This window comes from Acanthochromis polyacanthus, chromosome 12 (genome assembly GCF_021347895.1).
Source record: "Acanthochromis polyacanthus isolate Apoly-LR-REF ecotype Palm Island chromosome 12, KAUST_Apoly_ChrSc, whole genome shotgun sequence".
Classification (NCBI taxonomy): Eukaryota; Metazoa; Chordata; class Actinopteri; family Pomacentridae; genus Acanthochromis; species Acanthochromis polyacanthus.
Window position 1 is genome coordinate 15,197,056 of NC_067124.1, and position 16,506 is coordinate 15,213,561.

Consider the following 16,506-nt stretch of genomic DNA (forward strand, 5'->3'; position numbering starts at 1 on the left):
TAATGTTTGTGACAATGTCATTAGTACGCTGCAGTTTCAGGCTGAAAATGCTTAGCCATGGTGTTGACTGCTTATTTTGCTCGAGATTATGTCTTTAAGCAATAAAAAAAAAACACACACCGTATGGACAATTTAATGAGGGAAAGAAAATGTAACAGTTACCTAAGGATGTTTCTAAATGACAACATTAACAAGACATTTAAAAAAACTCAAAAACAAGTACAGTAAAATGTTAAAGGACAGGGGAGAAATGAAATTCTCTGGTGGGAATGAAGGGTACAACTAATAAAGTGCCAATTCATTTTCTTCCACATGTGAAACGCTCGCAGCTTAGGAGTTCTCTGACAACAACTCCATTTATTACTGGTCCTGAGCTGCACACGGTGAACTGATTCGATAAAGACGGCGCACCAACCAAGGAGAAACGTGTTTGTGGGATGACAGGAAAATTATCAAGGAGAGTAAGTGATATGATTGGATATTGGAAAGATAATTACTTGTTACAGCTAGAGACAAAGCGAGGGGGCTGGTGCAACAAAGACAAACTGTGTATGAACACACATCAGAGCAGTGAGACTGAACAGATGTTAATAAATCACATCTGTACTTCTCAGTGCATTGGTAGTTGCACCTGGTGTATGTTCACCGATCTGGGAACTTAAGTAATGTGTTTTCTGCAAACACATTTAAACAGACTGAGACCCAAACTCAGTCTGTTTAACATGCATGTCAACATTCGGTGCTAAAAAAAATGACGCTTTATATCTATGTACTGATGTCACATTCACTGATTGAAAGAGCACATATTTTATGGAGTAAGATTACTGTCAAAAGTATTCATCCACGATTCTAACCATTCGTATTCGTAATGTTAAACATTTGTATGTTAATAAAAAATGTGTACACAAAATTCTGCTGTCATATGCATGAGTTTGATAAATTAAGGGTTAGGATTGTTTTTACGAGTATGAACCTAAAAGTTGTGAGTGCAACTCTAATTTCTACGACTACGAAGTCTTCCCTGTGAGGACGAATTCAAGTTTATGGGTACGAGTAGAAAAATACTGGAATGACGTCACATAGGTCACAGGGGAAGGTAATCGAACACAGATTGCTCCAAACGCGCATGCGCCATTTATAAAGAGTAGACGCCGGGTGGACCCGGTGGACCTACCGGGGCAGGTGACGCCTCACAGGTCAAGTAAATAACACATCCAACTTCTTGTAATTTATTTATTTCATGAAACTGTACTGTTTTAATTGATATACAGTTTATGGACGAAAGACGGTACTGCTTAGCTTGCACGCTAATGAGCCGGGCCGGTGACACATTAGCCTTCTAATGCAAGGAGGCTAATGAGGAGGCTAAGGAGGCTTAATAACAAAACAAATATAATTTGAGATTATGAATCGTGGCAATTGGCGTATGAATCAGCCCATTGTACAGCCTAAATTGCTGTAAATTAAGTCCAGTTTTAGTTCTTTGCAAACTCAGACACGTGCATTAGTTTAGTTTACAATGAATCTGGCGGAGTTCGGTAAAGTTGGAAAGATATTCACAGATTCGGACTTCCGGCATCAATAACTCATGAGATATATGTTGTCAAAACATGAACGATGCCTCTTTCAAATCGTTGTAAGGTAGACAATGTGCTACAAGGCCAATTTTATCAAAAGTCGCTGTATTTCAAGCTACAGAAATAACATTGGCGTCTATGAGCAGCCGGCGGTGCAACGAGTGAACAGGGACCGTCTGCAAATAGCAAAACCGCTGCAACAGCGAAAAGAGACACTGCACATTTATTCAGTAACTTTACTCTTGTACCCTGTAGAGCCACTAAAATCACTGGAGCCATGAATCGGCTGCGGCTGGTCAAACTACAACTCTTTGTTTGGTGCTAAATGAAAAATTGAATTTTAAGGATTTTTTATGTTTTGTATGATTATTTTATGAGTATTAAAATGGCACTTTTCTTCATGTATGTGGTATATTTTATATAACACACAGGAAAAATGGCATAAGGGCATAGTGTACTTGTCATGCCATTTTTCCTGTGTGTTATGTAAAATATACCACATACATGAAGAAAAGTGCCATTTTAATACTCATAAAATAATCATACAAAACATAAAAAATCCTTAAAATTCAATTTTTCATTTAGCACCAAACAAAGAGTTGTAGTTTGACCAGCCGCAGCCGATTCATGGCTCCAGTGATTTTAGTGGCTCTACAGGGTACAAGACTAAAGTTACTGAATAAATGTGCAGTGTCTCTTTTCGCTGTTGCAGCGGTTTTGCTATTTGCAGACGGTCCCTGTTCACTCGTTGCACCGCCGGCTGCTCATAGACGCCAATGTTATTTCTGTAGCTTGAAATACAGCGATTTTTGATAAAATTGGCCTTGTAGCACATTGTCTACCTTACAACGATTTGAAAGAGGCATCGTTCATGTTTTGACAACATATATCTCATGAGTTATTGATGCCGGAAGTCCGAATCTGTGAATATCTTTCCAACTTTACCGAACTCCGCCAGATTCATTGTAAACTAAACTAATGCACGTGTCTGAGTTTGCAAAGAACTAAAACTGGACTTAATTTACAGCAATTTAGGCTGTACAATGGGCTGATTCATACGCCAATTGCCACGATTCATAATCTCAAATTATGTTTGTTTTGTTATTAAGCCTCCTTAGCCTCCTCATTAGCCTCCTTGCATTAGAAGGCTAATGTGTCACCGGCCCGGCTCGTTAGCGTGCAAGCTAAGCAGTACCGTCTTTCGTCCATAAACTGTATATCAATTAAAACAGTACAGTTTCATGAAATAAATAAATTACAAGAAGTTGGATGTGTTATTTACTTGACCTGTGAGGCGTCACCTGCCCCGGTAGGTCCACCGGGTCCACCCGGCGTCTACTCTTTATAAATGGCGCATGCGCGTTTGGAGCAATCTGTGTTCGATTACCTTCCCCTGTGACCTATGTGACGTCATTCCAGTATTTTTCTACTCGTACCCATAAACTTGAATTCGTCCTCACAGGGAAGACTTCGTAGTCGTAGAAATTAGAGTTGCACTCACAACTTTTAGGTTCATACTCGTAAAAACAATCCTAACCCTTAATTTATCAAACTCATGCATATGACAGCAGAATTTTGTGTACACATTTTTTATTAACATACAAATGTTTAACATTACGAATACGAATGGTTAGAATCGTGGATGAATACTTTTGACAGTAATCTTATTCCATAATATTTTTAGTGTAGTGTCACGCTAAACAACTGTCCTCACAATGTCACCATATTTGAAATGTCGAGTCAAACACTGAGTGGATGTGGTTTAGTGGTATTAGAGGACGCATGTAATAAAAAGTGGTGCTTCTGATTACAGCTCTGTATTCATTCACGTAGTTGATATGCTTTTTTGGAAACAGTTCGCCTCCCACAGTGAAAAAAAAGAGTGTGCAGCTGCCATGCTGTTGGTACACAGCAGAGCCCAGGGGATCAGCTACATCCCATTTTATCCTAAATTCTGATATAAAACAGCAATATTATTCAGCCTAAGTCTAGAGTTGTGTGACTGTATTCAAGTCTGTTCTAGAAATAAAATAATAAATTGTGTTTGTGGTGTGCATGTTACTATTAGCTAAGAGTAAAATATAAACACCAGTGATTCATATGGAAAGAATCTTAGATTTGGTTGATTGCTCTTTAAATATGTAAATTTAATGTTGATGCCTCTGCAACTCCAGAGTACATTGATGCTCCAATTCTGGAGATTTCAAGTACATTAAGTACTCTGCAATGTAGCATAACCCAAAAATTATGGCCCGTCTCTGCTCCCCGTATCTCCTGACCAGTGGCTCTCAAAGTACATCTGAGTAGCTGCAGACTTGTGGAGGGAAATTCGCAGCTCTGAGCGACTTCAGGGAGGTCAGATAAAGTGGTCTCAAGATGCCGCTCTTGTATTATGGCACCGGAGCTAAAACGCTTTACAACCTCCACTGAGTTCAGCCATTGATTTTCATATAGAAAACAACTGAGAACTGCTGTTTTTCCACCAAGCTCTAAGACAATACATGAATATACAGAGAACCAGAGAGTCAGAAGTATAATTTCTATCTACTTTTTCATCTAAAATTTGCTATGATAGCACAGAAGAAAGCCCATTACTCCACTGACTCAGTGAAATTTTAGGAGCACTACTTTTAGCACAGCGAGGCACGACATGTAATACAGACTGTGTACATGCAGGCAAGCCCATTCAGGGTTAAAGAGACCACAGGATTCAAGAAGAGACATGTCAAAAATATAGAGCTTTGGCTTCATACAATTATGTTGAGAAGCTCCACAGTCCAACAGACTAAGTTAGCAGTGGCAAACACCAGATCACAGGGGATAATTGCCAGGCTAAATTGGGAGGAAATGGGAGAAAATGTGAAAAAGTAAACAACTTTGAATCAAAAAGGTACAGCAGTAAATGCATGGTGAAAAAAAATTAAATGATGATAAATGAGGCAAATAACTGCTTTCCGTCAGAGCTGTGGAGGTGAAATGTGGAGCAGAAGACAGATGATAACGTCATTCAAACTATTACAGCGTAGACTTACCTGTCTGGCAAGCACAAGCAGAGTGATGAAGAAGATAAAGAGGGAGATAGAGCCCATAGTCTTCAGGTCTTTGAGAACTCCTGGTCTTGAAGGGCAGAGGAGAAAAGACAAGAATGTGTAAGATAAGAAAAAGATAAAGACAGATAAATAGTGACAAAACTAAAAAGTTCAAAGTAATAAAGGAGTGAAAAAGTAAAATACCGACATGAGAGTAAGAACATTTAATTAAAATTCAGATTGCAATCAGTAAAGACATGTGCCACATGATTGGTTAGCAGACCATTTTATTCCAAGCTGTCACTCAGCTCAGACTGTCGCTTCTCTTTTGCTGTGACAAGAGCTTGTTTACTCTTTGTGTGGCTGAGCTTTGCTGTCAGGATGCATTCACTAGGAACATATTTCAAGAACTAATAAGCAAGTTTTCATGGTCTGAAAAAGATGCCACACTGTAAACACATCTAAAGCTCCAGTGTTTCTACAACCAGAACCCTAAAGTAGGACTTTCGCCAAAGCCAGAATTGGCCGACAAACCACACGACAGCCATTGTGGGTCTATGTATTGTACTGTGAATGCTCACACAGACTTACACACTCAAAGCCCAAAACATACCATGCAAGAGCTGATGTTGACAAAAAGATTAAAAATCTTCTAATTAAGTAATTAGAATCAACAATGAAGCTGGTTTTTCTGCATAGCAGCGAAGTGTGGCCTTCCCTAATTAAGTTCTGGTTATGTGATAAGACTCATGCAGGACTCCAGCATCCTAATTTAAGCAAGCATATTTTGCATATTAATGGACTTTTAGTCTTATCTAGGGCAGAGCTCAGCAGACAACTCAGAAAACAGCATGCACGTTCTGCACTCGCTTAGTTCATCTAATCAATTCTTTACACACAAGCAATGCCAGTGTTTGAAAACAGACTGTGGGTTGATTTGAAGACAAATCAGACATGGAAACAAACAGAAACTGTATTTTTTCCCTCTGATGTAAAAGGTAATAGCTACGTGATTAGCAACTACAAAAATCGCTCAAGCTTTTCAGTTTGTCAGTTTTATACCTAGCAATTCCCCATTTCGTATGACAAGTGGCCAAAGTCATGTGACATTTATTGACTTCGCAGTAGGGATCACATTATGCTATTTCAATGTCATCTAGGAACACTGTTTGGTGCTTGCCTGCTCACAATGAATTAGTGATGGATGCTGAGGGCACTGAGATTTTTTTGAGAACGTTTCATTGGCTCCCGGCTATAAATCAGAAAATCTCCACGTTCCAGTGAAACCGCTATGGATGCTGTCAGGATTTTCAAAGCCTTATTCCCTTATTCACCATCCCCATAGGAGCTCCTGCATTTCTTTGTTCATGGTACGTTCTCTATGGTTTCGCTTTGCTTCTCAGTTCTGGGATGCAGTGCAGAGCAAAAGTATCTTCAGTATGTTGGAATGTTGGTTGGTTGTCCTGCCTTATTTAGATACTGTTGGATACCCTACTTAGGCATCTCATTCTTAAAAAAGGTGAAAACAAATTGTATTCCAGTGTATTCCAAAAACCCTATTACCACTAATCAGAGCCACAGTGACTGTCTTGATGAAATGACGCCATGGAGAGTGCGCTACTAGTACAATTTATGATCTAAAATTAAAGCATCCTGCCAGCTCTTCAAGGATCAAGCAATCAGTCGGTAAGTGTTGGTTGATGAGGAATTCAGAACATTCCGTCCACCTTGCCCAGATCTGTTGTAGGTATATTGTGCAAACTTTTCTCTCAGCACATGATTGGATTTCAAGAGCTTTGTTTATCCACCAAGTGTTTTGTGCATGCATATTGCTATTTGCTACTGCTGTTGAGATGTTGTAGGCGCAAGGCAATGGAGAGTCACCCTGTGTGCTCTGTGCATGGTTCCAGATGATTTTCTCATGGAGCCAAGGTCTGTGAAGTTGATTACAGCTTAGTGTAGCATCAATCTTATGGGGGTCTATGGTGGTATCTGAGCATAGAATGATCCTAAACTCTGGGACCTTTCTACCTACAGATTGACAGAACATGCTCCTTGTTGGGGCTAACTTGAATTTAGCACAATTCATCCACTTTTCATTAGATTTCCTGAGATCCTGTGGGGGACGTGGATGTGGGGCTCAGTCATATTTAAGTAGTGATCTGTTTAGCATTCTGCACCTCTCATGGGTAACTTTTTGCAAAAATTTAGCAGCCACAATCCATTTGCACTAATCTGCCCAATGCGATGCCTACTCCTGTCCATATTATCAACCCCAAATCCTGTAATTCCTTGGGATATAGTGTCATATGGTGACTGTTAGAAACTCTCTTTCACACTTGTCTGATGGCAGTATTGGTGAATATGCACTTAGTAGCGTAGCTTGCCGTTGCTAGTGGATTACTGAGGGTCATCAGCCTCTTAGTCCAATGGACACTGCAGTGAGACTGGGTAGAAAGCTGTTCTTGATATCTGGTCCACTTCACACTGATGTTACCTGGGTGACAGCCTTTCCAGAAGGTGTACAATCCTTCCTCTTTCTTCCGAGAGCCTTAACTTTGGAGGTCTGTCTCTCTAAGAGCAGTGATGTTCCTCAATAATCAGAGCAGTCCTTCAGTAAGTCTACTGCCTTTGTCACCCAGGAGACTCCTGAGATTTCATATTGCCAGGTTAAAAAGAATCATTTGGATGGAATGTAGTAACCTATCCAGGACATGGTAGAGCAGGAACATTTTAGGCAACCTTTATCAAGTTCTTCCCCTTTCGGGGTAAACAATGCAATCCCTAAGTAGGTTCCTCCCAGTCGCATGGGAGTCTTCCAAAAGCAACTACCACTCAACCTGAGCAGCGGGTGACTATATAACCTGTGCTACTGACATCCAGGGCTGTAAGTAGGAGCTGCTGGTTTATTCTTCCTTCCTCCTATCACCAGACACCCCATCATCACCAGACCTGCACTTAATGTAAGGCCAGATATTGTACACTGTAGTTAAGAGAAAACATGCATGTAGAGGGGTTTTAAGAGTGCCTCAACAAGTGCACATTCCCTATCACTCTCAAGGCAGCAGGGAAGGTGGACCGTGAACAAGCTCCGGGGACAACTACAGCTTCAAAATCAACCACCAAAATTAGTCAGCACCTAATGGGAGGCCTGCCACAGGGCTGCTTGTCTCCTCACCGCCAGAAGTAGTGAGCAGTGAGCAGCTGGAAGCAAGAGAATGGAAACCAGGCGGGAAACAAGCATGCGTTTTCTACCTCTAACCACTGTAGTAGTAACATGACACCATCCTGCAAGCTACAAACACCCACACAAATGTGCAGACACTGAGATCTAAAAATTAGACATTTAGCTTAAAGAGGATTTTGGTGCAGGAGCTGTTTGTTCTGAGTGCAGTAACAGCATGCAGCATCTCATTCGGTTTCATCCTCACAACAGGGATGCCAGGTTTGCACAGTGATGATGCAATTCCACAGTCACAAAAACTGCGGTGGCTCTGGACACAGCAGTGATTAGATTGCTAGCTAAGAGGATGCAACAGGGATGTAAGAGGCTGCTACTGGAAAGCATCTTATTTTGTTTTTAGATGATTCAGGATAAAGGTTCACTTATTTGTAGTCTATATGATGAAAGAAAGCAAACAAAAATGTCACTGGCGTTTTTTGTGTGCACAAACCCCCCCCCCCCCCCCCCCCCCCCCCCCAAAAAAAAAAAAAAAACATACAAGCATATTTTCCAAAATGTAGGACTGCTTTCAAGTGTGCTGGATAATACGATAAATCAATCTGACCACAGGATTTACTTGCAATAAAGCATCACAGATAAGCCATACACTTCATTTACAGTACATTGCACTAAAGTGTGGAAATCTGAGGCAATGTAATCCACTTTGGTATCTGTGAGCATCAACCATATACTGACACATCGGAGTCCATTTCGTAATAAAGTAAAACTGAATAGTTGTGGTAATAACTGAGGCTAATACGACGAAATGCGAGACCACTTTATATGACACCAAAATTCCAGCTTCATACCCACATCTTGGTCCACAAAACCTCCCCACAGCAGCTTTCTTGCAGCCCACCTGTCCATGGTACATCCCTGTCAAATCACTTGATGAAACCATGAACCGTGTTAGTTAAAAAGGTCCCGACGACAGCTTCCTATCAAGCACATGACACTGTTTGGCCTTACTTTCCTCCACATGGCTTATAATGTGGAAAAAAGTCCATGTTCACGGCTTCTCTCTTACACTTACTCGAAATAGTTGGTTTCATTCCCTATTTGCTCATTATACTATTCATCCTTATTAAGCAGCCAATTCCCCGACCTGTAGGCAACAGAGACGTCTGTGAGAATGTGGAATATAAAATGAAGCGAATTCATAACGAAGGGAGAACAGTTTGAGAAGTGTGGGTGACTGACAAAGTGTGAGGTACATATAGGAACTATTTCTTATTTAAGTTATAGGTGAGAGTTGGCAAATTGTGCTTGACTACTGACCAAATGCTGTATTTATGCTGCCTATTTACTGATGAAGACTCAAGTGTTTGCTGCTTATGTATTCTGATTTTATTGTTGTTTTCTAGTATTTGATAAAAACAAACAGTATAATGGCCTCTTAAAGTACAAATGACAGCACTGAAAAGTTATATGATGAAGAGCCAGGCAAAGTCCATTAATTTCTGTATTGACCGTACAAACTAGCTATGATGCTTACTCACACAAAATCTGACAAACCAAGTCCTCAATTGGCTTACATTTACTGCATATTTTCCCCACAAGTATTATCATTATTAGCCATTATTTGTATGAGGTTGTTCAACAGTGGCTATAGTCATAAAGCAATGATTAGTTAAGTAATACACATTTCAGTTTATGTGTATTTAATTTCCGAGATTAAATCATTAAGATCAAGACAGACCTCTAATTTTCACCTAGTACATTGGTTGTAATTAAGTAATCAAAGCATCACAATCAAGCCTTCATGTGTTTTTCCCTTAGGAGTAAAGTATACATTTTCTATAGAACAGTTATTTGTAACACAAGAGATGACGTGTTTAATCCAGCTAATTAGGCAGAAATAAGTTTTTGCAGAGCTACCGTTGCAGCCTTTTATATTACAAGCCTCCAGAACAAGTCTTGCATTTCAAAGAACGTGTCCTAAGCTGCAATGACTAGATTACACCTTACAGTCAGGCCAGCAAAGACAGGGTTTTGTAACAAGCAGTGGAAGCTTTTGGCCACTGTTTGAGTCTCTTCAGATCTTTATTCACTGGAAACCTGCATTAGTTTCCACAGTTGGGCAAATTCAGTAAGGACCGACTCTCTTTATCCCTCTCCCATTCTCACTGTGCACTTACCTATCTAAGCTTTCAGTCTTGTACAGAACCTCTCTGCTGTATTCATCCAGCAGAGAGGCATGCGTCTGTAGAATAATGACATTGTAGACGACCACCGCTGTTAACATGATGATCATCTTCAGCTCGTAGTTTATCCTCAGGAAAACTGAGCAAGAAATCAGGCCCAGGATGCAGCTGTAGATTAAATACTAGACAGAAAATACATAGATTGATTAATTTTAAAGTTAGATAACACAGACAGTAATAAGTTTATAAGGAATCGGGACTTACAGGAAGGTAGAAATAGTTTTTGCCAGTGAAGTGCCCATGCAGTGTTTCATTGGAGGAATTGTAAACAGGAACTAAAGGCAACACATTGTCTTCCAAAAAGAACTGGAAGAAAAACAAAGTTTAAAGATATTCAAGGTTTGCGTCATGAGAAATGGGGGGAAAAAAATCCATTTATCCACAGGAAACAAACCACAAAATTCTCATGAATATTATAAAGACACCGTCTCTGCTTTTTGTTGCCTTCCACGTCAGCATGTGAAAAGATGGACTAGTCTGCATTTGACTTGCAGCAGGAAAATAGAATCTTGTTAGATAAGAGGGCAATAGTGACAACCATTCAATAATGTCCTTTAAAGTGAACCTGCAGGATAAGATGAGGATTGGCTGCCCCACTGAGCAAAGCCAAGCTAATTTGGTTCATCCGCCCTGAGCGACTGACCCACGTCAGTCGCAAAACACGATTATAATCTCTAGAATCGATTTGTGTGAAGGTCTAAACCAGGGTCTTTACACCGTGCTTTATCACGCAGCTTCCTCTCAAGCCTCAGGCTACTATTCCACCTTTATCTGAGCCTTTGTGTATTTTTTTCTTTTTTCTCTACAGGAACAAACCTCAGCCAGATAAATCTGAACATTAATAGAGAGAAGCAAAATAACAACAAAAATGTTATGTATAATATTTCTTTATCACAATGTGCACACCGCATTGCCATTTTTTGGCAATGCAGGGAAATGATAATCTTTATGTTTGAGAGAGCCAACTGGCAGGCGCATGACAAAAGAGAATAATACCAGGACTACAATGCTCTGTGGCTGAGTGTGTGCTGAAATAGCCAATATGTTTCAATGGAAAGCAGACTGATAAATACAACATTAACATGTTTGTGCCTTTGCAGCTTCTAACTATGATGAATGAGTCATATTTACTGCTGGGGCAAAGCATCATCTTTTGTAGCAAGAAAAAAAAAGATTATTATAGATTAAGAAAACTCTCTGAGACATATTCTAAGATTGTTTCAAGAATATGATTATGCTTTTGCCAAAAAAAAATATGAATATCCCTGATTCCTATTCATTTATATCACTAGAAGCAGATGTATTTATTTTGCTTACATGACATGATCTTACATTCCACTACACTTGAATCACACTGCACCTACAAATTACAGGAGTGGTCTCTAAAGGATTATATTCCTTGTGAACCTAAGAGTTGTTACCCCTCTCTTTGTGCACTACCTGCACATAAAAGCTTACCATGTTGAAGACTGCCATTATTAGTATTAGAGCTGTGGTTGTCATGGTGAGAGTGATGCGGGGCCATGGCTTGTTGGCAATAATGACTGATGACCTCAGCAGCCACATCCAAGAAGAGGAGGCGCTTTTACTGCAATGCTGCAGGCACAAACACACACAACAACAACAACACACAAATAAGAATGTATGAATCTGCAAGAGGGCGTGAGAGCTGAGGAAGAAGGTTGAAAACATCACGCTCTAAAAAAGCAGAGGGAGCAGACATGTGAGCGAAGTAAAATAAGTGAAACTCACATTTACGCATATGAATAGACAGATGCACACTATTACATTCATTCTTTTTGATAGGGAAAAAAATATAACTGTGGAATTACTTAAACTCTACATAACAAGTTGGCACACTGAAACAAATGTTACTGATAACTTCTAATTGCCTCAACAGTGACAATCAACAAGTTCAAGAGCAGAACAGTTATATAAATTATGATATATTTAGTATATATTTCAAAATGCTTGCAATAACAACACAACAAAACCACCACAAGTAACTATCATTTATGTATGTATGCAAGAATGCAGTAAACATAGTTATTAAGAAACTCTGATTTGAATGCAAACAAATTTCATTTGAGCTTTCATTAGAATCAAGGCAAAATGCAAAGAGATTGTCAGTGAGTTTCCGCCTCCTGCTTCACCGAGATAAATAATATTGCTCAATTACTGCACAATGTCATTTTAATATTTCTGTATGCTCTATATTACTGGATGTTTAATGATGCAAGTATCAATATTCTAGCAACTCAGAAAATCATAGCAAGGTCAGCTGCCATCAGCTGGTTTCCCTGTTTGCAGCACTGCCTTCAGCTCAGTGTGTTTCATAGGAAACAGTGAGAGTGAAAATCATTTTCTTGATCATCTCAGAGCAGTATGCAAGCATCGCTGTGGCTGAGTGGGTGTGACATTTGAATAGCTCAGGGATGTGCATTATAACATAATATACAGCAGCTAGCAGGTTGTATTGTGCCAGAAGGATCACTGGAAATTGTAGAGCTACTAGTAAACATCTTATTTTGTCCTGAAAACAAAGCATGTGCATGAAAATTTTCATATTTATCTCTAGAGGGTCAGTTAAAAAATAATGCATAGCACTTACATTAAACATTAAATCAAAATGCAAAGACAAACTGCCATAATTGATTTACGTGTAAGATGTGAGGTTGGACAATCAAGGAAACAGTAAAAGATACAAATGAGTTCAAGTAACTCATCTTTATAAAGCTCCTAATTTACATTTTCAAAATTGAGTGTCCAAGTCGAACACAGAGCCCACGACCTGATTTGTTTTTAACAAAATAAGAACTGGCACACGCATGGATAGAATGAGCAACATCTGGAGCAACCTTGTGTAAGTTTTTGGTTTCTTGTTCTTATCTTATCCCGAAGAAGCAAGTTCTTTTCTTAAGAACTATATGTGATCTTTCCAAGGTACTGCTAGCATTCCATCCATCCATCCATTCTCTATACACCGCTTTATCCTCATTAGGGTCACGGGGGGTGCTGGAGCCTATCCCAGCTGACTCGGGTGAAGGCAGGGGACACCCAGGACAGGTCGCCAGTCTGTCACAGGGCTACATATACAGATGAACAATCACACACACATTCACACCTACGGGCAATTTAGAGTTATCAATTAACCTCAGCATATTTTTGGACTGTGGGAGGAAGCCAGAGTGCCCGGAGAAAACCCACGCATGCACAGGGAGAACATGCAAACTCCATGCAGAAAGATCCCATGCCAGGATTTGAAGCGGGGATCTTCTTGCTGCAAGGCGAATGTGCTAACCACTACACCACTGTGCAGCCCCTGCTAGCATTCCTTCTTCTGAAAAGTGCTAAGGTTTCTGTGTAGATCCATGTCGGTATTATGTGACTGGGGCTGGAAAACATCCAGTATAACTGCTTGGCTGCCTACAGCTGTCAAAATTTCACACACTTCCAAAAAATGTGTTTGAAAGAGTATTGATTGAATTTCAAATCTTACCATTTTCAGCATGCAGTGTCCAATTCAAACAAGGGCCATACGATTAATATTAAAAGATACAGCCCTTATTTCAAAAAAAATTCAAAGGTTTGAGTCACACTGGGTAGTCGACAAAGTATATCAGTAGATAGCTCATCTTCAAATGCTACACTGGAGATAAGGGAGTCATCTTATTGCTGAGCTCCACTTGTGACATGAGACTGAGACAAAGGGACTGAATGTGCCTAATTATGGAGCCAAATGTTTCTCTTCTAAAAGGAAAGAATATCTCCACGTTCATTCAGAATTATTACACACATGCCCAGAGAATATGCTTTTATGTGAGTCTGCAAATTCCACAAAGAGAAGATAATACATAACACAACATGCACTAAAGCAAAGACCCAGCAATACCAAACAGCGATGACAAAAGTCAGCAGGAGGCTTCTCAGCTTCAGCTATTGAGCATTGTATTTTGTTTTTGAGTCTTAGACAACACCCACAGGGAGCAGAATAAAGAGCCAAGCAGCAGATTCTCACTTGCAAAGAATGAAAGATCAGTAGAATGGGTTGTATATGCCTCCGGCTTATGGAATTTTATAGTACTTTTAATGTTTTAATAGTCATTTCTTTTCTTTTCATTCTCTTTTCCTTTTCGGGTCTTGCATTATTTTTGCGACAGAGAGAATTACAGAAGACAGTTGGAGTTGTGTTTGAAGTCTTAGACCATCTTCGAGAGGTTAGATGTGACTGCAGTGATAGTAGCTACTAAAATGGCTGAATACTCTTTCCAAATGACATGTAAAAGCGCTGCTAGCAATATGACTGTTATTTTAAGGACACTAACCCTTATAAAATGTTTCAGAGATGCTAATATGACATGTAAACCCAACAATCACTAGGTCCTACGGCATAGCTGTCTGTTTGTATGGTGTAGAAATAAATTATGCCACTACAGAGATTAAGATTCACAGCACTGGTGTGCACAGGACCCCAAAGTTAGAGTTTAAGGACACTAGTGTTAACCTGAGCGTCACTTAATGGACCGTTAAGCTGACCAGAGGGACACTTGGATCACTCGTGTGCCGTCGGCATCACATTAGGATTAACATTTAGGACACAAGAGCTCCATTAGAGTGGACCTTTTAAATACAGGTTTAAATATAACACAATGTTTGCTGTAATTTAACACCACTCACCAGGAAGTGTCCAATGAAACATATGAAGAGGGTCAAGGAGAGAATAAGAAAAGCCATTCCAAAGGATATTCCCAAAACAGTTGTCCTACAGAAAAATACAAGTATGATTAAGTCATGTGCAACAAAGCCACTATGATATGAAACAAGTTTAGTATAGTAATGCATTGCATAATGCAAAGGTATAAATTCACATGCTGTTGTTTCACGCTAACAAGAAAATAGCGACAGTTTTATTTCTGGACTAGATCAATCAAAAAAAAAATCACATACTTTGGCAAGACGAGAATCTGCACAATAAAAATGCAGAAAAAGATCAAACAGGCGCAGGTGACGTAGTATTTGAAGGCCGGCAAGGTTGTTGCTCTGTACTAAAGAGATAAAAAAGAAGGTTAGGAGCCAACAAAAGGCTTTTAAAAACTGATATTAAAGCCACTTCAAAAGCTTCTTAACTGCACACTCAGACATCACAAGCCTCTGCTATTTACAAGATAAGTGTAGGCAGAAGTATACACAGTAAAAAATATGTTCTTTGGAAATATGTTCTGCAATTCTTGTTGAAAGACCTACAAAAATATACCCACAGAGGACTGAATAGAGACAGTATCTTTGTGCAGCCTCATACCTCCTTCTCTAAGGATTTGTTGTGAAAGAATAACGATATTCTCTGGATGTCCTCGGACTTGAGCCACTGTCTGGAAGAATAAAGACATTGTTTTAGACCAGAAAAAAGGAGAATACCAGCACTATTTCAATATATATTTGTAGAGAAAGGTTTCGATTAAAGTTTAAGTAGAAGCAGAAGGTTCAACTAGGCTATGAATAGGTAGGCATTCAATATAAAATCCACGATAATGAAAGAATATTTGCCATGCTTAGTTTGAACATTGCCATGTTTATTTAGCTGCAATATTAGAAATCAGCATCTTGTATAGCCTAGCCGCGCTAGACCCATGTTCTGAAGGCACAAGGGTCTAGGGCCGCTCGACAGGGAGGGAGGCGGGCTAAAAGGTTGTCTATCAAATCACTCTGCAGCAATTGGGTAGGTATACAACCAATCAGCGCAACGAATAGGCTGACGTAGTTCCTAGAGCGCCAGCGGATTGTGGCTAAGTCCCATTAGCTTCCCAACCAGCGGAGCCAACTGGTATATTAAGGATTTGCCATATCCCGTCGGCATAAGTCCAAATACGTCTTTCTTCTCAATGAAACACTTCAGTGCCATCCTTTGTTTATCTTTCAAGTTGAATTTTAGCTTCAAATCTTTAAGGGCTGTGGCCAAAGCCGAGTCGAAAGATAACTGTTTATTGTGTGCCGGTTGTTTCTGTCAGAATCGTCGCGCCTCTGTCGTCACTTCGTTACGCCCGCCTTCTGACTCTACACTTCATGGTGATTCGTCCGGCCAGTTTTAGGAGCATCCAGCCTCGAGCCTTATGGAGGGTAACTAGACCCACCCTGGCAGAGAATTAAATTCGTTGCCGTGGGTTGTCTAGCGCGGCTAGGCTACATCTTGTAGGTATTGGGATGAGTTTTCTACATATTCTTCTTTGCCAAACATATCAAAAATAGAAATATGACTTCTTCTTACTTTTGTGCGTTTATTCCATCAATAGTCCTGATCATCCTCTCGTTGAGTTCCTCCTCGAATCGTTTCTTCTGAGACTTTGTCCTTTAATGAGTAACAAAAAAGTAAAGGAGGCCAAAACTCTTTTAAGTTCACACAGTATTAGTCACACACATCAAAGCCTCCAGCTAAAATCTGGTTGTATTAAACATCTTATCGCCTGTCTCTGCAATGT

At 39.8% G+C, this 16,506-nt stretch overlaps 1 protein-coding gene across 1 annotated transcript in view; it reads right to left on the bottom strand.

Annotated features, from left to right (window-relative positions):
* Positions 1-16,506, bottom strand: part of adcy2a (adenylate cyclase 2a) — a 74,477-nt gene that overhangs the window by 11,970 nt on the left and 46,001 nt on the right. The window contains exons 12-19 of the mRNA XM_051956999.1: positions 16,296-16,376; positions 15,333-15,402; positions 14,981-15,078; positions 14,711-14,795; positions 11,492-11,629; positions 10,238-10,339; positions 9,968-10,155; positions 4,610-4,694 (exon numbers count right to left, since the gene is read on the bottom strand). Coding sequence (XP_051812959.1) covers positions 4,610-4,694; positions 9,968-10,155; positions 10,238-10,339; positions 11,492-11,629; positions 14,711-14,795; positions 14,981-15,078; positions 15,333-15,402; positions 16,296-16,376 — 847 coding nt within the window. The remainder of the gene's footprint in view (positions 1-4,609; positions 4,695-9,967; positions 10,156-10,237; positions 10,340-11,491; positions 11,630-14,710; positions 14,796-14,980; positions 15,079-15,332; positions 15,403-16,295; positions 16,377-16,506) is intronic.